This window comes from Patagioenas fasciata, chromosome 10, assembly GCF_037038585.1.
Source record: "Patagioenas fasciata isolate bPatFas1 chromosome 10, bPatFas1.hap1, whole genome shotgun sequence".
Classification (NCBI taxonomy): domain Eukaryota; kingdom Metazoa; phylum Chordata; class Aves; order Columbiformes; family Columbidae; genus Patagioenas; species Patagioenas fasciata.
In genome coordinates this window covers 11,738,625-11,763,921 of record NC_092529.1, presented here as the reverse complement: position 1 = coordinate 11,763,921, position 25,297 = coordinate 11,738,625, and the positions used below count along the sequence as shown (strand labels likewise).

Here is a 25,297-nt window from a genome sequence, read left to right as displayed (position 1 = left end):
CCTGTGCCCGCTGGCTGCTGTGGGAAGCCAGCTTTTTAAAATATCAATTGCTGCAGCGCTAACGAAACTGAAATGTCCCGAGGTGCCTCCTGGGGCTGTTCCCCAAGGGAAAAGTTGTTCTCTGCACTGACATACCTGGGTGCTGGGAAGCAGTGGGTGCTGGTAGAGGGAGAACCTGTCCTTGCTGGCCTCCTCAGCGGTGGGGCTGATGGGCTTGGGGTCGGAGAGGGAGCGCTGCATGGTCTTGATGGGGCGCGGCAGCGTCTGCTGGCGCTGGGCCGAGTCGGTGAAGTGCTTCTGCGGGGGTACGTGAGCCTTGTTCAGCCGCTCGCTGGTGGCAAAGGAGGACTCCAGGAGACGGTGGGGGGACAGGGGGGAGACAGGCGAATAGAGGACCTGAGGAGAGCGGGGCGGCTGGCGGGTCACCAGCTGGGAGAGGGACTCGGCCGGCAGATGGGACTGGTAGCCGATTTCCAGGGGATCCGGCTTCTTCTTCTCGAACTTGCCCAGGGTTTGCTGCCGGACAGTGTGGGGGTCCAGGGGGCCCGTGCCCACCATCTGGATGTTGGTGGAGTAGGGGGGGATGGTGGTGGGCACTGTCAGCTGAGGGACCACCACGCCGGGCTGGGGGGCCGGCTCCGGCTCCGTCTGGCAGGCCAGGCTCTCACCTCGCTGCGTCTTCTCCGGGGCTGAGATGTACTTGACGATCTCCACCCGAGGGTCATGGGTGGTGATGTGGATGGAGGGGGAGACGCGGAGGAGCTGGTCAGGCTCTGTCTGCACTGAGCAGTCGCTGATGGTCTGGATGCCCACGCTGGCTGTGCCACGGGCCGTCCCCTCCGTCTTGCCCTCGGTACCGGCCTCGGTGTGCCGCGATGGCCGGGAGCGCCGGCGCCGCACAGGCTGCTCCCACTCCCCGCTGTCCTCCTCGTCCGTCTGCACGCTGCAGTCAGCACTGCGCCGCACCCGCCGCCGCCGCGACAGCAGGTACCGCTCCTCACCGTCCTCCTCGTCTGTCTGCACGCTGCTGTCTGCTGTCTTCCTCGCCGCAAAGGCCTCCCGTGCCGCATCCTTCTCGTAAGCATCCCGCAGCCGTGGCATCGAGTTCCTCTTCTTCATACCCCGGCTGGGCTCCCAGGACTCCTCGGCCTGCAGCGACATGTCTGAGGCCGAACTGCTGAGGGGCCGCTGCGGCGTGGGGTAACGAGGGCCGGTGGGTCCCTCTGGCAGTGCCTGTCCCGGCGGGGGCCATGCCTGCCCGTTGTGTGGTGGGCCTCGTGGCAGCTCGATGGGCCCCTCGGGCGGGCGAGCGGTGGGCTCAGCGGAGAAGACGCTTTTCTGGCGCTTCTGCTCCTCCAGTTGCTGCTGCAGCTGGTGCTGGAGCTGGTGGATGTGCTCGAGCTGCAGGCGCTGCTGGGCGAGCTGCTCCCGCTGCAGCGCCAGCTGTGCGTGCCGCTCCTCCTGCTGCTGCTGCAGCACCTGCTGCTTGATGCACTGCAGCTCCTGCAGCTCCCGCTGCACCAGCAGCTGCTCCTTTTCCCGGTGCCGCTGCAGCTCTGCACGCTCCCGCTCCAGCTCCTCCTGCAGCCGCAGCTGCCGCAGCTTCTCCAGCTCCACGCGCTCCCGCTCCAGCTGCAGCACATGCTCCTGCTGCTTGCGTTGCCGTTCCTCCTCCCGCTCCCGCTCCTCTCTCTGAGCCCCATCCGCTGCTGCCTTGGCTGCTGTGGTCACCTGCCCGCCCTCCTTGCCAGCCACGGGTGCTGCCGGACCCTCAGCACGGGGAGCAGCCCCTGCCGGCTCTGCTTTCTGCAAGCCGCTGGAGGGGGCAGCGGGGGCTTTGGGAGCAGAGCTGGTGCCTGCCGGTGCTGTGCTTACGGGCTTGCCCAGGTAGACAGGCGTCTCCATCAGCGAGGCCGCCGGCCGGCTGGGGGCCGGGTAGCGGTAGAGGCCCTGTGCTGCCAGCGGGACACGGGGGGAAATGAGCGGCAGCCGGGCCAGGCTGGCCAGCGGCACTGCCGCCACACTGCCCGGGCCGTAGGGTCTGTAGAGCCCGCGCAGCATGGGCCGCAGCACCGAGGCTGGCTGGGTGGTGATGGGCAGCGTGGAGGCGATGGGCGTGTTGATGGTGGAGTAGATCATCCCATCGGCAGCTCGCACGGTGGCGGTGGAAGGGAACATCTGCCGGACAGCGCCCAGGCGGACGCCAGGGACGTTGTACTGCACCAGGTTGCCGAAGCCCTGCTGTGCCTCGGGGAAGGAGGGGTTGTACACCCTGCTGGGTTTAGGGGGCGCAGGGCCCTGCTGCTGAGCTGGCAGCCCCCCCGCACCCCCTGGCCCGGCACTGGGGCCGTAGGGGAGCAGGTCGGGGCCGTTGGCATGCCGGCCCCCATACTGGTCCATGGAGTTGAGGGCAGCGCACATGCGGCTGATCTCGCGTGCGGTGGTAGCACTGTAGTGGGCCAGGCTGGACTCCTGGAAGCTGGCCAGGTCCCCCCGGGGCGAGAAGCGGTAGTCGGAGTAGATATTGGAGACTGAACTGTACCTTCGCATGGGGAGTGGGTGGCCCAGCAGCTCCCCTGGCTGGCGGAGGTCGGAGAAGGAGCCATACTGCAGCCCCTGGCCTAGGTAACCCCCCTCGGCGAAGCCCACACTGTAGGAATGCTTCATGGTGCTGAGGTCCACAGCAGCATCACGTGCCGGGGAGGGGAAGGGCTGATCCCCCTTTGTGGGATAGTAGCTCATCCCGATTTCAGAGAGGTTCGTGTCGGACATGGAGGAGTAGAGGCGTCCGAAGGTGCCGGTGGGGTAAAACTTCTGCTCCTCATAGAGCGCGGGCGCCGGGGCTGGCTGCTCCCGGTAGGGGAAGGTCTCTGGCAGCTCCGGCTCTCTGCTGCCGTAGAGGGGAACACTGGCTTTCAGGCTGGGCACCACCGCTTCCCCAGCTTTCTTCTCTGGCATCTTGGAGGTGGGGTTAAAAGCACCGGTGCAGCTGCTACCGAAGGGGAACTTGTAGACCATGTCACAACAGGCCACCTGGCTCTCCGGCTTCACACCCGTCAGGTCCAGCACGTTGGCTGGCAGCTCCTCCTTCAGCACTTTGGTCACAGGGCTGGCTGCCGCTTCCTCCATCTGCACCATCATCACCTGGGACTTCTTGCTGCCCATGGCAAGGAGCGGGCTCTGGCTCTTCAACTCCACTGGCACCGCCCGGTACAGCTCTGAGCCTGGCTCTGGTGGGAAGGGCTGCTGGAGGCCGCCGACATTCTGCGACCCGCCACTCTGTGTGATGAGCATGTCCTTCTTCACCACCTGGCCTGGCACGCCGTATCTTGCAAACTTGGTCTGCGGGGCAGCAGCGGGCTCAGGCTTGCTGCCGGCCACTCCACTGGCTCTGACAGTGGCTGTCTGGACACCCTGCTCCACCTGCTTCACCTGCGCCAAGCACACCGGGCTCCCAGTGCCCTGCCCGAAGTCCACCCGGCTCTGGAAAGGGTCTCCATACACCACAGGCTGCTTGGACTGCGAGAGGAGCATGGGGGAGGCGATGGCCAGGCCGGTGGTGCTGGCTGCTGCAATGATGGCGTGGGGCTGTTCCTGGGCATTGAGGTTGATGATCAGGGGCTGGATGGCCGTGGACTGCCGGCTGGGGATGTGATCCAAGGTCAGGCAGTACTTCCTGGCCTCGGTGGCCAAGGAGGTGAGATCCATGCCTTGGTCCGTGATGATGATGGGGGCGGACTTCAGTGCAGTCCGTAAGTCCACGGCATTAGTGCCCGATGCCTTGGGCCCTGGCTCGACTCGGGATGTGCCGGGGATGGAGGAGATGCGGCACAGGGAGATGTTTTCCGCAGGGAGTGCTCCCCAGCCGTACAGCCCCGCGATGCTGTCAGCAGCTGAAGTCACAGCAGGGGTCTTCTGGGCCTGCTCCTTCACTGGCTGTGCCCTGATGTAGGCTCCCAGTGGCTGCTCCGGCGCTGGGCTGTAGCCATGTGCTGGCAGATGCCGGCTCGTCCTGGTGGGGGATGAGGTGGGGGACGTCAATGAGCTGGAGCTGGCTGGCTTGGTTTGGCTGGCTGCATCAGCTGCCAGCGTGATCACCATGAAGGGGGAATCCTGCGAGGAGGGCTGCCGGGCCAGGCGTGGTGAGCCTGCCCGGTGCGGTGTCTGTGTCCCCTGTGCCACCATGGGGGAGGAGGTGGGAGGGCTGGCAGCTGCAGCAGTGGGACCCTCATAAGGGAGGAGGGGGCTCTGTGTCTGCGTGGAAAACTCTGCAGTGGCCTTGACAGCATGGGTGGGGCTCTGCGTGGGGGAGGTGGGTGAGAGTGGAGTGCTGGAGCTCTTGAAGAAGGGGTGCATCTTGGGCGGTGGGGGCTTGCTGTCGCTCGTGGCCGGGAGCTTCTCCCTGGCTGTCTGCACGCTGATCTCCACCGACGCCTTGCTTCTGCCAGGGTCCTCTGTCTGTGAGCCATAGCTGACTGTGCTCTTCACTGGGCTGTAGCTTCTGCTGGCTACAGATGGGGCCTCTGGAGCTGGGGAGCCATAGCTCTGCAATGTGCTCCCAGGGCCACTTGCCGCTGTTGTCACCGTGCTGGTAACTTTGCCATAGGTGTAAGGAGTGGTGGCAGCCTTGGATGCCAAGCTGGGCACTGCTGGGGAGCTCTGGAGCTTGGCTGGGTCTTGCCCCTCTTTCGCAAAATGCTGGGTTACCCGAACATCGGGAATGGCCTTGCCTGCACTGCTGTCAGAGGTGGCGAAGGAGACGGGAGCAGAGAGCTGCGTGGGGCTGGTGCCGGGGGTGAGGGGACCCCCGTTCTGCTTTAGTAGGTCGGCGTAGGCGCTCTCGGCATTGAGGAAGTGCTTCTCCTGGTATGCCTCCTCCTGCCCCTTCACCTTCTCTCCCTGCTCCAGGGCCAGGTCAAAGGAGGAGGACCTGCGCATTCTGGAGATGCTCTGTGAAGTCTGCAGGATCTCCTCATACACGGCTCCTGCCTTCGGCAGGGTGCTGGGGTAGCTGGGCTGGGAGGGGCGCGCGGGACTGCCCTCGTACTGGTACTCCTCACCGTACTGGTACTCAAAGCCATTCTGGCCCTCGCTGCTGCGGTAGCCAACCTGCTGGTAGGCACTGCCATAGGAAACAGCTGGCTGGGCCTGCTGGACCTGCTGCTTCTGCATCATCTCTGCCTTCCTCATCATTTCCTCATAGGCTTCCTCGGCGCTTTTGAGGGGCTTGCTGGTGGGCTGGGTGGGGCCGCTCTCCCCCTTCTCTGTCGGGGAGTACAGCGACATGAAGGTGGGCAGGTTGTACTCGCTGCCCGACTTGTACAGCTTGGAGGCCACGGCCTCGAAGCTCTCAGCCTCTGAGTCAATAGAGGGCGAGTACTCAGAGCAGGAGGAGCGGTGCAGCTCCTCCATCTCTGCCGCCTGCCGCAGCTCCTCGGTGGGGGAAGCGTCCTCGATGGGGGAGAGGTTGCTGGGGGGCGTTTTGGAGCGCTCCCTCCTCCGCTGGGCCCTCAGCTCCTCCTTGTCACGCTTGGTCTTGCGCGCCGTGCTCCGGATGCGCTGCTGCTCCACCTCCCGCATCTTCTCCTGCTCCCGCAGCAGCTCCTCTTCCTCCCGCAGCTCCTCCTCCTCAGATGAGTCCTCGATGGTGGGCAGCAAGGGGCCATGTGAGCGGTGGCGAGCCTTCCTCTGCTGCTTCACCTCCTCCAGCCGCTGCCGGCGGCTGGGGCTGCTGTCACTGTCCTCCTCCAGGGAGGAGATGGAGGTGGGCGAGGTGCCTGAGGTGTAGCTGGGCGTTGTGGCGGGCAGGGTGGAGGAGTACTCGCCGCGGGAGCGCTCCTCGGGGGAGCCCGTCAGGCTCTCCATCTCCAGCTCGGGCTCCCGGTCCAGGCTGGCATCTGCCTCCTGCCCCATCTCCATCTCCCGGCCATAGCCGGTTGTGCTGTTCAGCTCGATGGTCTTGAAGCGACGCAGCCCGCCTTGAGCGGTGTTCAGGTCATCGCCCTCTGCCACCTCCAGCTCCTTCCTCTCCTCCTTGTAGAGGCTGCCAGGGCTGTGTGGCAGGCGCCGCTTGGCCGACGCTGGCTCTTTGCCCTTCTCTGCCTCAGCCTTCTGCCCGGCTTTGGGGATGCTGTACTTGGCACGCCCGTAGCCTTCCTCCTCCTCCTCCTCGAGGTTGTCCTCCTCTGCACTCATCTCCATGATCTGCCTCCGCATGAACTCCTCATCGCTCACCTCTGCCTCCTGGCCCTTGGGCCGGGGGGGCACCGGAGAGAAGCCCCCCTCGCTGCTGTCCTCCACGTAGTCATGCCGTAGCTTGCTGCCAAACTCATCTGAGGACTCTGTGCTCTCCCGCCGCTCCCGCTGGTTCTCCCACTCCAGTGAGTCCTCATCTTCCTCCAAGATGTCCTCCAGCTCCTCATCCGAGTCAAAGGCTTCGGGGGTGATGGAGAGGTATCGTGGCCGCTGCCGCTGCTCCTCCCGCGGCTCTGGGCCACCTTTGCCGCGCTCAGCAGGCTCCGGTGGGGGACCCCGGCCTTCCAGGAGGGGCCGCATGCTGCTCTCCAGCTTGGTGAGCTCAGAGGGGCTGGGGGGACTCTGCCCGGCCAGCCCAGTGCCACTCAGCTTCTCCTCCTCCTGCTGCACCAGGCCGGTGATCTCGCTGTGCGAGCTGGAGATGCCATCAGAGGAGTAGCCGGTGTCACTGAGGCTCTGGGGGCTGCGGGACAGGTCCGGGGGGTACGGCTTGCTCCCCTCCTGTGGGCAGGGCAGAGCACAGTGTCAGACCTACACGGCTTTGGAGCTGCTACCCCCGCTGCCCCACCAAACCCTCCCCTGGGGAGCACGCAGAAGGTCTGGGCGGCGTTGGGAGGCTGGGGGCTGCCCCATGTAGCTCCCGATGGCTCGTCAGCAATTTGTCTGTGCGCTAACGAAGGCAGGTGATGGGGTGCTCTGCGTGCAGGGGATGGCACAGCAAATGTCCCCGGGGTGCAGGCATCGTGGGACATATCAATATGTTTAAACAACTGGGCCCTATCAGCCTTATTTCTCCAATAACTAGTAGGAGAAGGCTGTCTAATGGCAATATCCTTTTTTTTACTACTCACTACTCAGAGGCTCGAGGTGGCTGAGCTGTGTCGTTAAGCTGGGGTACCGATGGCTGTGTGCCCTTCGCTGGGGCGGGGGAGCACAGGCAGAGCTGCCGCTCGTCCCAGGCAGCTACCTGCACCAGGACAAGCCCAGGCACTGGTAATTGGGGGAGGCTATGAGGAGGGGACGGCCCTTGCACCCCTGCACCCAGCCAGACTGGCACAGTGGCACTGAGGGAACATGAGCTTCAGCAGCTGCAGCTGTGGGGATCTTTAATGAGCTTTAATTTCCCTGACTGACAGGCCTGCCTTCAGAAGCGCGGCAGCCCCCAGGACCCTCCTTAGATGCCAGCAGAAATAAACAGGCCTTTTTAATTGATGTTACAATTAGGCAGGGTGGGGGCAAGCCTTTGAGCCCTGGGGAAAGCTCTGTCACACTTTGCTCTGATGCTACGGGCAGGACCTGTCACCCCAGGGAGCCACCAGGCACCTTATTTGATTTCAGTAGTGCCAGCAGACAAGGATAGAGCAGCCTCTTCCCCAGGGGCAGCTGCCCCCCCAGCTGGTGGGGACCTCCTGCCGTGTCCCCTGCCCACAGGGGGGTTGCTGGCTGCTGCTGGGATGGCTGCTCTTGGGGGAAACTATCCTAATGCAGCCAAATGTTTCCCCAAACCATACTGAATTTTAAAAATGGTGGGATGAGGAGCTTGAAAAATGCCAACTGCTGCAAGACAAACTGTTCAGAAACGAGTTTTCCATTTAACAACAAATTCAGCTGCCCTTATATTATTTAAAACAAATCCAAAGGCTAAAGATTACATGAACTATCGCATTATGCCCATATCGATCTAATCCTAATAAAGAGCAGGCAAACACCAGCATGCTGCTGTAGAAGGTCCCGAGCAGTTTGCAGCTCACCCTTTCCCGTGGCAAGCGGCCTCCAGGACACGGTTTCTGCTCCGACTCAGAACAATTCCCCATCTGAGCATTGCTGCTGGTGTGGGCAGGGCTCAGCACTGCGCCAGCCCCGGGGACACGCAGCCCCAGGGCTGCTCAGGTGGGGACACAGGGACACGCACCCCCAGAACTCACCTCTTGCTCCTTCGCTCGCGGCGCCTCGGGGGGTGCCCGGCTCTCCTTGCTCTCCCCCTCCACTTTGGGGGTCTCGCTCTTCCCTTTTGGTGTGGTGGTGCTCTCGGGAGCTCTGGAAGGTTCCGGGGCAGCTTTGGGCAGCGGTTTTTCCTCTGACGGCGCCAGGGGCTTCTTCTCTGGCGGGGCAGGGCTGGGGGTCCGGCTCGGTTCGGCAGCCCGCAGGCTCCGCGCAGGCGAGGGCTGCCGTTCCGGGGGTGCCGCCGGTTCAGCGGGTGCCGGTGCTCTCTGGTGCTGGCTGGCAGCTGGCGGCTGGTGCCGGGGGGAGCCAGGGGATGGTTGCTTTGGGGCAGGCAAAGGCATGGGGGCTGGGTCACCAAGGCTGCCTTCGAGCAGGCGCTGAGTTTGGCAGTTCAAGCACAGCCATTCGTTTTTCTGCAAAACAGAGAAAGTTCTCTTCAAACTCCATGAGATTGGTCCCAGTGGGGGTGTCACTGAGATCTGCTGATGGGACACGCAGTGATGGTGCAAAGGACTCAGCCCACACAAAGCAGATAACTGGCTTTGGCAAGGCCAGGCGGTGAGCAGGCAAGTGTCATAACGCTGGCATGGGCTGTGGAGGGGTGTGCAGCATTGCAGCTGAATCCTACAAACCATCTAGAAGAGACCAACCATCCAGCTCAGACCTACCCCTGTCCAGGCCTCAGTGATGTTCAGCCAGAGGGATGATGGCTATGGCACATGGATTTCACACTCTCCTCCACGACACCTCAGTATCACCAGCTCTTTTCATCTCCAGCCTTGCCAATATTTCAATTTTAAATGAAATGAAACAATGAAGGCAGATTGCTACTGTAGCTTAACACTTTTTTGGCTCCACACAGCTTCTCTTTCCTCAATACAATAAAGGTTTAATAGCATAATCATAATACTTAAGGATCTTTTTTTCTAGGTTATCAGAAAATACTGGGTACACAAGTATGCAAAAATTTCCCAAAGATATTACTCAAAGTACACGCTGTGCAGGAAAAGAACAAGACAATCTTGTCTAGTGAAATTCTCAGCAAGAGCCATCGTTTTATGACCTGGAAAAAGCCGCTTGCACGCGGGGCGGTGAGTGGCAGAGAGCCCGCGGGGCTGCGGCGGGGGCTCTGCATTAGATCTCAAGCACTTTCCCCTCACGGGTCATGCAAGGGCTATTTTTACCCACCCAGGAATGTCCAGGAATAGGGGCCTGACATTTCCTACCCTTTGATGTTTCATAATCTTAAATCTTTTTAGTTTTGCTGCTGACAGTCTGATATGCTCCAACTCCTTTTCCCCAGACTTCTTCTTTGCTGATCCGTTGCTCCTGGAGCTCAGGGTGGCCAATCTCAGGGGGCAGCTGGCCCCAAGGAGCTGTCATGCTATTAGAGACATGGGCTTGGTCTTCAGCTGGATCAGCCTGGGATCAGGGCTGCAAGCCAGCCCTGTCTCCTGGAGCCACAGAGGTCATGGTCTCCATGGAGAAGATGAGGTTCACCAAAATAGTCTCAAAAAAAAGGCCTCAAGTTATACCATGGCAGGTTTAGATCAGTTATTAAGAACAATTTCTTCCTGGAAAGGGTTGTCAGGCATTGGAACAGGCTGCCCAGGGCAGTGGTGGAGTCACAGCCCCAGAGGGGTTGAACAGATATGGAGATGAGGTTCCTGGGGACATGGGTTAATGGTGGACTTGGTGGTGTCAGGTTAACAGTTGGACTCGATTACCTTAAGGGTCTTCTCCAACCTACTCTACGGCTCTAAAAACCCCACCTGTGAGATGGTGGCAGCACAACGGGCTTGGCACCTGCAATCAGGAGTTCCCCTGTTTTGAGGAGATGCTGGCGATGCTTTGCAGCTGGTGGTGGCCCCGAGCAGTGGGTGTCACCATGGACAGTACTTCACTCCCGCAGACACCTGAGCCAGGAGCTGCCACCAGCCCATGCTGGCTGGGGAGCGAGGGGCAGAGATGCTTCTCCTGCAGGGAAGGGGCACACGTGCAGCATCCTCCCACCACCCCACAGCAGCCCCCGGTCCCACACAAACATCTTAGGAATACAGTAGGGGCACAAAAAAAAATCCCTTTCAGCGCGGTAATAGTTAATTACTGCTTAATCAAAGAAAAAGTCTAATTAAGGGGCAAGTGCAGCCTATTGTATTGTAATGATTGCATTTATCTTTTTTTATTTCAGAACTCGTTCTTGTCCCCGTGTCTCTGAATCAGACCTCCTCGCCCCGCTCCAAGCCGTAATTATTTCAGACTGCAAAGGCAAAAGTGATTGCATGACACAAATTGAATCTCTGCCTCACGGAAATGCGCGGCCTTTCATTTTTCTTTGAGGAATCCCATTTTTCTTCACCAGAGCTCCCTCCCAACACTGGCATTGAGGGAGAGGTGTCCAGCCTGGCCTGGGATGTCTGCAGGGATGGGGCATCCATCACTGCTCTGGGCAACCTGGGCCAGGGTCTCACCACCTTCAGTGTAAATAATTTCTTCCTCATGTCCAGCCTCAATCCCCTCTCCCTTAGTTTAAAACCATCACCCCTTGTCCTGTCCCTACAGACTGTGCTAAAAAGTCTGTCCCCACAAAACAACCTGTCCTGCCCTGTCCAGGCCCTCAACACGCTCCCTGGATGGGGCACTGACCATGCCTGTGCTGTCCCACTCTGCCAGATCATGGTGGCTGGAAGCTCTGGACAAGGGGATGGGCACAGACTCTTTTGCCCCACTGGGGTCAAATACAAGCCAATGATGACCATGGAAGGCCAAGGCTGGCCACCAAGTGTGGAAACTGAGTGCCAATCAGGTCCCATCTGAAGAGGTGGCTCTTGTGCCCACATACACTCTGGCCATTGCCCTGCTGGGACAACCACTATGGCAGGGCACCTGCAAAAGGTGTTACCTCCCAGATCATCCAGTCCTTTTGTCCAGATGTACAGGCTTTGCACAATCAGAGGGTCAGGGTGGACATCAGGAAAAGCCCCTTTGCTGAGGCAGTGGTGCAGCCCAGGACAGTCACCGTGGGGTCTCTGTCCTTGGAGAGGGTTCAAGACTTTGCTAGACTAAGTCCCTTGTGTTGATGGCTCCTCTGCCCTGCATGGCAGACTGGACTGGAGACCCCCCATTCCCTCAGCAGCCCCTCCCCAGCCACGGGGATCTATAGCTCTGCAGACCGGTCTGAGCATCCTCCCTCGCGATGGTCCTGCCCGTAGCTCCACAGCCATTCCCCTGGGCAGCTGCCCCAGTGTCACCCACTCCAGTGTCACCCTGCTCTCGCAGACATGATGGCTCCACTCTTCATGGGACTGCACCGGGAAGGGGAGAAGGGAAAGATCTCTGGTAAAAACAGCCCTGCCAAAAAGATTGTGGAGCTCTGCTCTGAGATAGCCTTTGTCCTTCACAGCCTGCAGAAAGGCTGGGGCACAGAAGGGAGGCAGGAACCAGGGAATGTGGCAGGTGGAGCTGGCCCTTGGCCTTCCCAAGCTGAGAGAGGTGCCGGCCAAGCCCCAGGAGACACCCCAGACAGGAAACAGACACATGTTGAGTTTGCATTTTCTCTTTTGGGCTTTTCATTCAATACGCCGGGGCTCTCCCATGCCAGGGAGACCCTGCCGACAGTCCAGCACCCTGTGTTTTAGTCTGAACCCCCACAGAACATCACTATGCGGTTACAGCCTCAGATGGCAACAAAACAGGGGAGCGTTTTCTGTCCCGAGCTGTGGGAGAGCCCCTGGCCTCGGCAGCAGCACTGCGCAGAGCCCTGTGTATGCTGCGAGCATGGGCTGTGCTGGAGCTGCGTTTGCCATCGCGTTTGCCGTCACGTCCCGGTGCTGGCTGCAGTGACCATCTCCAGCAGCAGGAGCTCCAAGCTGCCCGGCTCCTGCACCCCCGCAGGAAGGTGTGAAATCTGCCCGTGGCAGCTGCGGGGAGATGGAGGCAGGAAAGGCCACCTGCACCCAGCGGGAACATCCCTGGCAAACCTCTTCAAGCGCTCAGTCCCCATCTTTAAGAGCCCTCTGCAGCCCAACCAACACCTAGCACTGACACTGTCACACTGCTGGATGCTAAAACCCTGGGGCTCAGTACAGATGCTGCGTCCAAAGCACCTCACAGCCCTGCACCAGTGTTCCAGGCTCTGTCGGTGACAAATGACCCACCCTCTCCCGCTGTCCTGCAGCGTTTTCAGCTTAGTGTTTGGTTCTCCTGCAGCCCCTCTGCTCCCTCCCAGAGGCGTCGGCACTGGAGCAGCTCCTCCAGACGTGTATCTTGGCCCTGGGCATTTCCCAGCCAACACGGCCAACAGGATTAAGCCACCCCTGAGAAAAATGCAAACATGTGACGACCAGCTGATTTACTAACAGCTTGTAAATCCCCAGCCAGATTAACCAGATCCCATGAAGATAATAATAATTAGGCTGTATTTAGTGCTTTGCATGTCCAAACGGTTGGATGGCCAGGAAGTCAGTGTGCCCCTCACCGGGGCAGTAAGCGGGTAAGGAGCTTATAGCAAAGGCACAGCAGCGCCTGTCTGAGTCCCTGTGCTTAGAGACGCTGGAAACCATGGTCCCCATCAGGATGGGATGGGGGCTTGCTCGACATCTATGTTTGCTGCACTGCGGTGCAGGCACAGGGGCTTTAACCACATAGAGGGCAGGTGATGGGAGCTGGGGCCCATGAAGACTGTGGTGCACCGGCAGCACCGCTGGGATGCAGAGCGGGGTGCAGGCGAAGGAAAGCATCAATAATTACAGAGAGGGATGAAACCAAACCATTCCTGAGATGCTGTCTTCAATGTCGAGGCACTGGCAGGGCAGGGAGCGCAGGAAACCAGCCAGCCTACACCCCTGGGCAGTCACCATCCTGACTCCTGGGCTCCCAGCCTTCCTTGCCCCCAAACCACTGGGATTTGCAGAGTTATGGGAAAACCAGGTTTCCAGCAAGAGAAAAGAGCTCTGGTGGGGGCAGGAGGGAGCCCGGGTGCAGGGCAGCCCTAGCCAGTGACCGAGAGCGAGTGGCTGCGTTCCAGCCATCGCAATAGTGCGGGAACAACTATTCCGGTTATTAATTGCACACCACGTGAGCGGTGTGGGGAAACGCAGGATGCGGCCACAATGCCGGCAGGCTCTGTGCCGATGGCTGCCCGTGCTGCCTCCCGGGCCAGGGAGGGTTTGCCACAGCCCAGCCTGCAGGGCGACACGTGGGGATGCGGTGTGAGGTTGGCGAGCATTGGGGCCTGTGTGCATGGGGGGTGTGCCGGGCTCCCCCCGAGCTCTGGCATCCACTGGCAGGTGGCCATAGCCACGCTCGCCAACCTCCGCTGGGTTTTACCCTGCAATTGTTTTAATCTACTAATGGGCAACAACAGAACTGTAATTAACTAAAATAGAAGTCTTCCAGCATAATTTTGGTCACCGTTACTGCTTGGCAAGTTAATTAAATGCTGAATCCCCCAGCACCGCTGGGTTTTTTTTAAGTGACGGAGCCAGCGAGCTTCAGCATTGTGGTTGCACATGAACCTCCTGTTCAGCAGCTCAGAGGTCTGAGAGCCTTGGTGGGAGATGGCGGTGCCAGAGGCTTCCCAGCTTCCCCAGTTAGCTCCTGGCTGCCAGTCCCACTGTCCCCATCACCCCCAAGGACCTCAATGTAACCTCTCAGGCTTCCAGCAGATGCACAGCAGTGATCTTCATCCCAATGCAAACTGCTCCCTGCAATATCATCCCTAGGACTCCACCCAGTTATTTATGTTCTGTGGCATTATTTTACAAAATTTAAATGATATCTATTAAAATACCAAGACAAAAATCTGTGCAAAATTAGATAAGCAGCATGAGGTATAAGTATCTCACAAGCCAGATCTCATTTCCCAGCATTAAATGCGTTGAATCTCACAAGAATATTTCATTTATTTGCTGACAAGTACTGTGCATGGCTCATCACTGTGACAGATGGGTGCCTGGAAAATATGGAAAACACTTCTGGTATCTGAATCAAGATCCAAATTAACAACAAGAACCTCAAAAAAATCACTTCTCAAGCACTCCTCTCAGTCTTGCTTGAAGGAAACCTCCCGTTTTGGAGTGCTCCTGACATCCAGCCACCTTCCCCGCACTCTCCCGCAGCAGCAATGGGAGCATCTCACTGCGTGATCCCACTTCCCAAGCGCTTAGCATCCTCCTGCTACAAACACCCCAGCTCTGTCTGTACTGGGGATGGCTTTCAGCACAGTTTTAAAGGAAAAGGACTGAGTCATGCTTGATCACTGGATGCTGGGGCTGTTTCAGACCCATCTTGTGCAGTGCCTGGGGTCTGGCTGGCAGCAGCCTCCCCGGGGCTCATTCCTTTTGGATGCCACTGCCTGAGTGCTGGTTGCTGCTCACTCACCTTCGGTGTCAGCCCATTCCCTCAGCTGAGCTCTCCCAGCCCCTCCAGACCACCTCCCCACAGCTGGAGGCACCACACATCTCTGCCAAACCCCTTCCACCGAGCCGCTGTTGTTTTGGAGGGGCGAGGGTGTGTGTGCCGAACCCAACAACCAGCGCTTCTCCAGGATGCTCACCTACAGAAGGGACAATGCACATCACAGTCCCGGCCACAGCAAGCTCGCAAAGCACGTTTGCAACCTCATGTGCCATCAGCAAATAACCACGGGCCTGGTTTTACCTCCTCCCCAGCCCTTATCTCTCCAGGCGCTGAGGCAGGGATGGGATTCGAGATGGGGACGAGGAAATGCGTCGCGACGGTGGAAGCACCAGAGATTGGGAGGCAAGATGGAACAAATGCAGGAGATGCTTGTCGAAGCTGTGCCTGCGGCGGGGAGAGGCCAGAGAGGTTTCAGGTGGTCCCAGTGACAGGAGGGGACCAAGGGGGACCAGGGCAGGCAGAGGTAGCCCTGGGGACAAGCAGAAATCAGGCAGAGCAGGAAGTGCCCTGATTGTGCCTTTTTTTTCCCTAAGAACATCCTCAAAATTCCACTCAAGCTAGATGCAGAGCTGCCTGCACCTGCGCTTGCTAACTGCGTTTATGCCAGCACACGCGTGCTGCTTCTGAATTTACGTATGCATATATATATATATATAAATAATAATAAAATCATTTTAGTTGGAAAAGACCCTTAAGGTAATTGAGTCCAACCGTCAACCCAGCACTGCCAAGTCCATCACTAAACCATGTCCCTAAGAACCTCATCTCCACGTTTGTTAAACCCCTCCAGGGATGGTGACTCAACCACTTCTCTGGGCAGCCTGTTCCAATGCCTGACAACCCTTGTGGTGAAGAAATTTTTTCTCATATCCAATCTAAACCTCCCCTGGTGCAACTTGAGGCCATTTCCTCTCGTCCTGTCATTTGTTACTTGGGAGAAGAGACCAACACCTTCTATACTACAACCTCCTTTCAGGCAGTTGTAGACAGTGAGAAGGTCTCCCCTCAGCCTCCTCCAGGCTGAACCTCCCCCATGTCCCTCAGGTGCTTCTTACAGGACCTGTGCTCCAAATAAAAATCTATACATAAAAAAGGCTAAACGTGACTCAAACACCGCGCAGCAGAGCAGGCGAAGTTTCTCCAGCCCGGCTGCCAGTGTGCTGACATCTGCCTGGCCAGGGAGCGAGGGGGACTGAGGGGTCCCCAGAGTCACTGTACATCCTTCCCATTGCCCAGCAGGACTGGTGCGGGCAGCAAAGAGCCAGCACTGCCTGATGTGATGCTGCAACTCCCAGCACAGTCCCCAGGGAAAGGACCACACGTGCTTCCCACAGCCAGCCGAGCTTCCTTGGCCGCCTGCTCCACACTAATTGACTTCATTACCATCAACCAGGCAAGTGTAGTGCAGCCACGGTTCAGAGATTAGCCCAGCTGAAAACCACCACAGTTATTTCAATACCTTGCTAAATATAGCATCTGACTAAGTAACCCAGTGATGTGCTTCAGCCTATTCTGTTCCCATGTCCTCTCTCAGGCTGATGGAGCCAACAGTCCCTCCCCAGCTCTATTTTAGATATGTGTGATGTATCAGTGGCCTTCACACCTCAATAATGTGATTAAAAGCAGTGCAGAGTAAAGAGCTCACTGGGATGAGCTCTGCCTTGCAGGGCTTGTTCTCTGCCTCCCATCTGCTCTGCTCCATCCCTCTTCCTTCTCTGCGCTGGGACCTCTCCCGGCTGGAAAAAAACACACAGAAAGAGAAGGTAGGAGTAGCTGCAGACGATGGCTGAGCACTGGGGCTGCCATCAGCCGTGCCGGGAGGGAAGGACGCGGGCAGCAGCAGCTCCCAGCCCCAGCTCCGCCACAGCCGCAGGGGAGATGCTGATTTTTCTCCTCCCTTGCTACTGGCCACAGCAGGGATGCATCAGCCCTCCATGACACAGCCCAGAGGCCAGAGAAAACAGCCCCTGAGCCTACAGTCCAACACTCCAGCAGAGGATTATTCCAGCTGAAAGTCTTTGACTGACAAGTCATAGTGACACTCCCCTCCGCTCGCCTTCGAGGAATCGCTGTGCTCTTGCCAAGTCAGCTTATTCCACTGCAGAGCCGATGGCCGGCAAACAGCCCAGCGGGGAGAACGCGGCTGTGGGAGAGCTGCAGATGCGGTTTCCACCAGCATGGCCAGCCTGGGCCACCCGTGGCTTCTCGCCCGCTGCAAACCCAGCAGCCTTGCTCCAGGGTCGGGCATGGCCACCCTGGGCAGCCCCAACTGTGGCAGAAACAGAGATCTGCATAGAACCAATGGGCTTTTTGGTGTGCTGATCCACGGAAAGGGACATGTGCTGCTCTGCTCTGCCCCCTGGGCTGTGCCAGGGCCCCCAGCAAGGCTCCTGCCCAAAACTGGCTTGCTGGAGGCTAGAGGAAAAGGTCAGCATCTCTCCCATGTTATTAGGAATTGTGGGGTTACACTCAAGCTCAGACCGCTTTTCGATATTGTTATTTCACTGTCAGGCCTAAATAATTTTATTCCCCAGAGCTGGGAAACAAGCTTGCCCTCAAACACCTGACTTGAATGCCACTGGGTGACCAGTTCGGAGGGTCCAGCTGCGACCCCAGAATAATGCCCCCTGTGCGGCCATAGCCACCTGCCAGACCCCCCAAGCTCATCCCTGCCCACCTTGCACCACCTCCAAAATCAGGGCAGCTGCTGCGGCAGGAAGAACCTTCTGTATTTTTGGAGCTAAAAAAAAAAATGGGATCTTTTGAAATGGCAAGAATGTTTCTAAGTTAAAGGATTGAAACTATTTTGCAATCAAGAAAGCGTATTTCCAAACCAACCCGATTGCGAGAGCCTGGGTGCTGTGTGGGCTGTGTGAAGGGGCTGCTAAAAAAGGGTACACAGCTGTCCAAAATTTGGAAACTGGTGCTTTTGCAGAGTATATATAGACATCCCTCCCCACTCAACATATTTCCTTCTAGTTCATTAGATAAAAACGTTTTAAAAAATCAGTAGGATATTGAGGAGAGCACTTGGATGCTTTGGGTTTTTGCCCAAGCCACGGGACTGATGTCCACGGCTGCGGGTAAGCATCCATCGCCCTGGAAATGGCCTGCGGAGCATCCGTGTCCCTGCCGTGCCTCTGCAGTGACACAGACACCCAGCGACACACCAGCTGCCATTGGGGACAGGAGGTAGGGACGCCAGCTCCCAGCATGGCAATGCTGGTGGAGATGAACACAAGCAGGTTTGCCTTGAGACGTCATGAAGGTGACACATGGAGTTGACACATGGAAGCCAAGCAGTCTTAGGCAGGACATGGGGCATCCTCTGTGCTACTATTTGGAGAAGACAAGACTAGTTTTGGGGCCAGACGCAACCACCAAAAATGCCCATCTTCACTCTGACCCACAAAGTTCACCCACCACCATGTGCACCAGCTCATCCCCTCTGCACTTTGGTTCAGATAAAAGACACTCTTACTTCACACGGTCCCCATTGTTGGGCAGCAGTTTTGATACTCATTTGTTGCTATTTCCAATCTGGATGTGCTCCCTTTTTTTCCTTGGCCACTGGACACCACTACAAATCTTCTGCCACCTTGACCATTACCCGATGGCCCCTTCTGCAGTGAGAAGGTGGAGACAAAGCTGCCTCTGGCCTGGGACAGGCTTGAGATGGAGCATCTATTCCAAAAAGTGGGAGAAACAACCCACCCAGGCTGGGCACCTGAGGGTGCCATTGCGGGAGGAAACGTGAGCACAGTACTGCATATTTAAGGAAAAGGAAAATCACAAAGAGTAAGAAAATAAGAGGAACAAGAGAGCAAGTCTCAGATGCTGAAAGTGCTTTTTGTTTTCCTTTTCACTGAGCCTTACTATTTCTCTGTGGTTTATCTTGGAGAAAAGCTAAATTAACTACCAGCTCAGTTCCGAGAGACTGGATCCAAATGGATGAAGAATTAAGAAGATTTTCTCTTCACAATAAAATCCAGCCAAGAGTATTAAAGCAGCAGAGGGTTTGCTCTGGTTTTCAAAGATTAGCTATGGCTGTCCCAAGGAAGACAATCTCCCATTTCCCCGTTTTGCTCCAACATGACGTTTATAAAGCTGTCTGGGTCATTTACAGTCATTACAGACCAGTCTGTGATGACCATCATGTAACCACGCAGAAGAGAGGACATGGCTCTTGTCTGCTCTTCTCCCCTGGCTCCCTGGCCCCTCTCACCCACAGACACACCAGTCGCTCCCAGTTCACCCTCCTCAAGGACCCCTCCGGGTCCCTGCTCCAGCACTGCCAGGATGCACCCACTGAGAAACCGCATCTTCTCAGCCAGCCCTGTGCTAACATCACACCCAGCTCCGCATCCAGCACCAAAACCCACCAGCACAGCAGCAGGAGTCTGTTTTTCCCCTACCGATAAAGAAGTAATATATTGTTCATTTCTGTTTGAATCGATCCAGCCGTGCATTGTAATTTACTCTGTGATGTAGTACTCCTTAACGAGATTTATCAGCCTGCCAGCCAGCCTTATCTGTAACAGTCCCCATTATCGGGATGTATTTCTCAGCCAAGGTTAACAGCAGCAAGAGGATCTCCAAACGCCAGCTGCATAATAATAATCCTGTAAGAAAGCCCAGGAGGTGCATGTCGGGTCCAGCATAGTCCAGACCTCGGTAATCACGGATCCCAACTCCCCTTGGTGCATGAGCACAGTGCAGACACAAAGTGTTTCTCATAGCCGTGCTGCTATTTCACATATGTTTGATGAAATAACCATGTCTCTTCAGGAACCGTTTGGACTCGTATATAGAAGATTCAAGTTTGCAGCAAAATAATGTTTGCTAAGAGAAACCTGGCCAAACTGTACAGAAAACAAATATAACATTGCATTCATTTTTGCAACAGAAGAAAATCCAGGAAAAGCTAAGTTTATCAGAAAAGTTTTATTTAATCAAAATCTTGGTTTTTCATAGGCACTAGAGTGTTGACTAAAATATCAACTAGCAATTTTCTGCATCTGATAAAAGCAGATTCAAGCTGTCTGATTGCTCTATTTTAAATTGCAAAGAGTCCTGGGTGTCTATCAGGCAGCAGCCACTCGCTTCCAAACCAGAAGAAAATCTGCATCTTCAAGAGGTCCAGCATCCTTCCCATTACGAGCTGCTCAGTCCCCAGTCCACTCATCTCCAAACCAGTCCAGTAGCAGCGAATGGGGTTTGAACCTATTTCATTATTATGATGGATTATTTTCAAAGCATCTTGGGGGGCCAACTGCTGTACAGTTTGGAAGCTGAGGCCATGCCAAACTGATGTCTAGCAGTACCTGAACAGTTATATAATGCTTCCAAAACTTTAAAAATAATTATAATATTTTCCTGGGAGACAACCCTACATCAGCAGAGACTGAAAACCCCATGTGGAAATGGCTGAGGGTACCCAGGGCTCTACTGCTGAGACCTACCAAATCTACCTTCCCATGGTCCTTGCACATTGGGTAGATGTCCCACCGGAGGGGACATCTGCTGGCAGTTGTCCTCAGCTCTCCCAGGCCCTGGGCAGCAAGCGGGAGATCACCTCATGGCTTTCAGGGCTGTTCAGCACTTGGAAAATAAGATGTCAAAGGACAAGGGCTTCACCTTTGGGTGGAGAGCAGTCAGGTGATGCATAGACACTCACAGGTATCTCAGGTACCTTGTGACCTCACTGATCTCAGCCCCTTGCCCTTCGCTCTTTCTCCATCCTGTTCTGTTCCTATTTCTATGGCCTCTGCCAGGATTTTTGCCCTGAAATACATGTGTTCCTAGAGAATTGGAAGCTTTGTTTTCTGTGGGCAACGCTGTCTGACCCCATTCAATGACTGTTGCTTCAAAAATATACCCTGTTCCAGGCTTCAAGATTATCAGTCCTGATTTCAGCAGCAGAAATATTTTAATTAAATGAACTACCTTTATAGAATAAATCAAGTGATAAGCCTGAAAAATTAACTCTCATAATCTTTCATGCTCCTGTGCAGGTCAATAAACTATTACAGGAAAAGGCTGAGAAACATTCTAGAAACACGGGTTGTTACAACAGAGACAGATGAGCCGTTTTACTCCCTAATTATAACCATCAGCATATTTTCATGCTCGGGCCTTGCACACTCACTCTTCCATCCCCTCACCTTGTGCCCACAGCATAAGCCAGCAGCTCCCAGACTTCCCTGTCTGGAGAGCGTCTCCCTCCCTGTGCTCATCCCATGAGACTCCTGACTCCATTGAACTCCTAAAATCTGGGCCATAAGGGCACATTTGGAGAACCCATGAGTTGCCTACAGAGAGGGCACGTGGCTTGGCAGGTCCAATATAATTTTCATCATCTTTAAGACCTATTATAAAACTTAAGTTTATTTTCAAAACCCTTTTAACTTAAACTTATTTTTAAAAGAGCTGATAGCCCCCCAGCTGCCGGGTGGTGATTTGATGGTGACCCCGACCTGGAAAGATGTTCCCACCAGTGGTGACAGGTCTCTCTGCAGCCAGGAGGTGGGAACTGACTACAGGCATCAAGGTGGAAGAACTGAGATTTTGCATCTCAAGAGTAAACACAGCAAGAATGAAGCTGAGAAGCCAGAATGAAATGAAATGGTGAAGTCCACATAAAATGGTTGCTTTAAAGAAAAATAATGACATGGATCTTTGCTCAGTTAAATATGGATCTCTGAAGGCATTTCCTTTCCCGGCTGCCCTTTCTGCAAAGACAAACAGATGCATGTGGGACCTCTTCGCTTCCTGAAGCCTCAGGAGGAACCACCCCATGCAAACCCTTTAAGTAATTTTAAAAGCTCTGCTTTAAGAGTAGTTCCGGGCCAGTCCCGAAGGAAACCTGCCCCTCTGAAGGCTGGCAACACTCATCTGCCTTCCAGTCTGAAGAAAAACCCAGATCTGTTAAAAATACTGCTGCCTAGCTCCAGTTTGCTCTTCTTTTCCTGATGTCCTATTTGCCGTCGGCAAGCAGATGACTGTTGGTCATGCTTAACAACTCCGAGTAAATCAGGAAATTATGTAAAGCTGGGAATTTCACAGCTCCTTTCAGACACGAGGGTGTTTGCTCCTGGCAGCCCCCGGGATTCGCTGCAGCCCCCTTGTCCCCCCACCACACTCATCCCAGACGTGGCCCCAGCCAGGACAGAGCCACAGTCAAACCCGCAGGTCCTGTCCTGACACCCACGGTCACACGTTCAGGGTTTTTTGCCAACACAATACCTTATTTCTTTGGCAAACTAAAGGGGGTTTTTTGAGAGTATTTGTTCTCCGAGTCAACCAAACACCGCTGAAATTGATACTTTTCTGCTTCGACATGCTTGGGAACCAAGTGCTCTTCGTGCTTCAATTTAAAATATCCTAACCAAAAAAAAACGCCCACCAAACTCATGTCAGAGATCTGCCTGTTAGTTATCTCCAAGTCATAGCACAAATAACGGCCGAAAGCCTCTAGCTGTGGGATGGGAAAACACAAAGCATTCAAAGATGCCATCTGAAGATCCCAAAGCAGATCTCTGAATTAAAGAAGCCTTCTTATCACTCCCAAAGGTGTCTCCACTTTCCCCAAATCCTCCCTCTGGGCTCCAGCATTTTGCTGTACTGCTTGCTTCAAGTAACTTGGGGCAATGAAGTCCCCAAGCTAACTCTGCAAAATATCTCCCCACTTCCCAGCCTCGCTATTCTTCCTAGTTTTGTGTTGTGAGAAATGTAAAAGTGAACGCAGGGCCCTGCTCCGCTGTGCCATTTCTGCTGCAGGGCACCGACCACCTGTCCTGGGCATTTGCTCTGTTGGGTGCAAAGGGGCCCTCAGAAAATCTCCCTTTGAGATGTTTCATCACACCAAGGAAGAGGGTGGTGAAGGTCCTGTGTCCACTCCCCCACAGTCACTCCTCTGCAAAGAGAGACAGGGACAGAGCACTGAGGGACAAGAAAGGCATGCAGGACTTGGCCCTTCTCCACTTAAGGTCTCTTAAGGTTTATTTCATTTCACTGGCTAAAATTTGGGCAGCTGGTCTCATCAAATCATCATCTGCCTCAGGAGTGAGATGAGCATCCCCAGGGCGGGGAGCCAAGTCTCCTGCAAGGAGCCACCCGATGTGGGTACTGCTCTCTCCATCTCCGTGGACAGGTGCCTCCGCTGCCAGCTCAGCCTGGTACAGACACCAAAAACCAGACCTGACAAACCCTACCCCCGGCAGCAGCAGCTTCCCCCAGACCACAGCAGAAGATGCCCAGCGGAGGGTCCCCCCGCGCACAGCACACCTCGTCCTCAGCACGCTCCTTATTTTAGCAGGCAGAGCAGATGGCAGTGGGAAGATAAGGAGGCAAAGCAGAATCAAAGAGAAAGCTTTTGCAATAAAGCCCCATGCTGTGCTGTGAGGGTTTGGTGCATTTTGACGGTCATAACCAGGATGAGCTTTGAGACAGCTCAAAGGTTTGCTGGTAGGGGACCTGCAACCATGGGGAGCAGAGGTGGGGAGAAGCCTGTCTTGGTGCCCAAGCACCACTTCACAGGGACAGCTGGCATTGGGTCAGCATGGCCTTGGTGAGGCACAAAGAGAACAGAGATAATCCTCAGCAAATGGAGGCAGAGCCCTGGCAGAGGCTTTCAGCCCTCACAAGAAGGTGCCTCGGCTCCAGCAGCTCCTGCCTGCAGGGCTGGGGGAGCCAGGACCTGTCCCCTGCCCTGACATCACTGTAGGTTTCTGCACGGCTGAGCCCGAACATCTCTCAGGGCTGCTGCCCAGGATCTTCACTGCCTGAAATGCAGGGGATCCTCTGCAGAGCACCCTGGTTTTCCCTCCTTCCTGATGCCCTGCAGAGATAGGGACCACGGCAGCAACAGGCAGGGATGGGTCCAGCAGCGCCTAGTCCTGACCTGGGGCTCCAGGACATGTTGAGAAGATGGTTTATGCCCCACCTGCCCTGTGCAGCCCCGTGCCAGCACAGCCCCTTTGTCCCCCAGAGACTGCACCCCCTAACGTGGCTGCTCAGGACGTGATGTCAAGGGCTTTGCAAGGCAGACGCCACCCACATGGGACCTGACAAATGCCATGAAGCCCAAGCCATCCCGCTGTCACCTTCAGCCAGTGTCATGTTCACCAGGACCAGCGGGATGAGGCACCACAGGGCAGGGAAGGGGAGCCCGCAATAACCCCAGCCGCATCCCCCAGGTCTCTGCCTCCATCGACAGAGAAAATACAATGCCAGCAGCTGCGCCTTTGTAATTGTTTCTCTTCCAGACACCCCAGAAAGTTGTTTAAGTTACAAAGTATTACCTGGGGCATTTGCATCAGCTTCTTAATTAGCTGAAACAGTTTGCTTTGTCGGGGAATCGTTTCCAGGAGCTCCTAAACAGCTTTTAATATCAGCTCTAGGAATAGCATCAGCAGGGAAAAGCATTTCTTCTGGGTGGCGAGTCAAGCACTGGGCTACACATCTGCTCCCCCCGCACCCCCCACCAATTTCTTTCTGCTATACAAAGAATTTGGGCCATTTTTTAACAAGAAGTTCCTTATTCCCTCCCACCAGCACAGGAGGCTCCCCAGGCGGAGCTTTGCAAGCTGGTCTGTCCCTCGCTCCCCGAGGTGCGGGCAAGGGCACATCAGCTCTCGCCTCCCCGGGAACCGCAGCTCCCATGGCAGCTGGTGCTGGCAGAGAAGGGTGTTCATGTTCCACTGGGACCGCACCAGGGAGAGCAGGAGACTATGGACCACCAGGGACATAAAACAACCTCTCACCCACCCAAAAGGAGGGCTCTTCAACACAGAGAAAATGTGACAGCATTCCCTTTAGCGGCTTGTTTATTTTCGCATCCTTTCTAGAAGATCTCACTTTTCTAGGTGCCATTTCAAGCAACATATTTAGAAACTCTTGGCAAAGTAAAAAACAATAAATAATTTTGGATGTCCTCTTCCAAGAGGAAAGACATGGCAGCTCCCACTCACAGTCTCCAGAGGGCACGGCAAAACCGCAGCTACGCTCCCCTTTAAACTAACATTTTGTGGCCTGTTTCTCATCCAGTTTCTTATGCCTGGCTGGGATCACCGTTAAAATTTGAAGGATTTAAAATGAAAATTAACTGGGTGACAAGAGCACCCACACTGATGCCACTTGCAGGCAGCACCCCCATTGTCACCCCCGATGCTGAAGGTGACTGTTCCCAAGCAGATGTGTGGGGGGACACGGAACAGGGCATGGCAGCAGTATTCCCTCTGTGCCCGTGCAGGGGGATGGAGACATTTCCCACCTACAGCCAGATCTGGCTGAACTAGGGAGAAAAGGATAATGGGGTAAACCCAAGGAATTCTTCAGAAATTATTCTAGCAAATCACCAAATAACTCTACAGATAATTTGGATGCGACAAAACCTTGAATCTGCTGTTTCACCAACAGTCCGTGATGCACCAGACCCCAAAGGAGGATATTACCCAAATGTACCTATGGTAGCACATGATACAGCTGGCAAGCCTAAGAGGAGCCAAACAGGATGGCAGAAGCTGTCCCCAGGGTTGTTATTTTTTGCTCTTTGGTGCTGGTGTTTGCACAATGGGAAAATTTTTTAGAGAGAAATACATTTTCTATTAGAGCAATCAATATCCTTAGAAAGCAGACATGGCCCTGGAGCCGTCCCCAACATGGCCCCTGGCACCCT

At 55.7% G+C, this 25,297-nt stretch overlaps 1 protein-coding gene across 3 annotated transcripts in view; it reads right to left on the bottom strand.

Annotated features, from left to right (window-relative positions):
- BSN (bassoon presynaptic cytomatrix protein) overlaps positions 1-25,297 on the bottom strand; it is a 92,667-nt gene that overhangs the window by 7,496 nt on the left and 59,874 nt on the right. For all 3 annotated transcript variants that reach the window (XM_065845484.2, XM_065845485.2, XM_071813147.1), the window contains exons 4-5: positions 8,181-8,612; positions 136-6,756 (exon numbers count right to left, since the gene is read on the bottom strand). In XM_065845484.2, the coding sequence (XP_065701556.1) occupies positions 136-6,756; positions 8,181-8,612 (7,053 nt within the window). The remainder of the gene's footprint in view (positions 1-135; positions 6,757-8,180; positions 8,613-25,297) is intronic.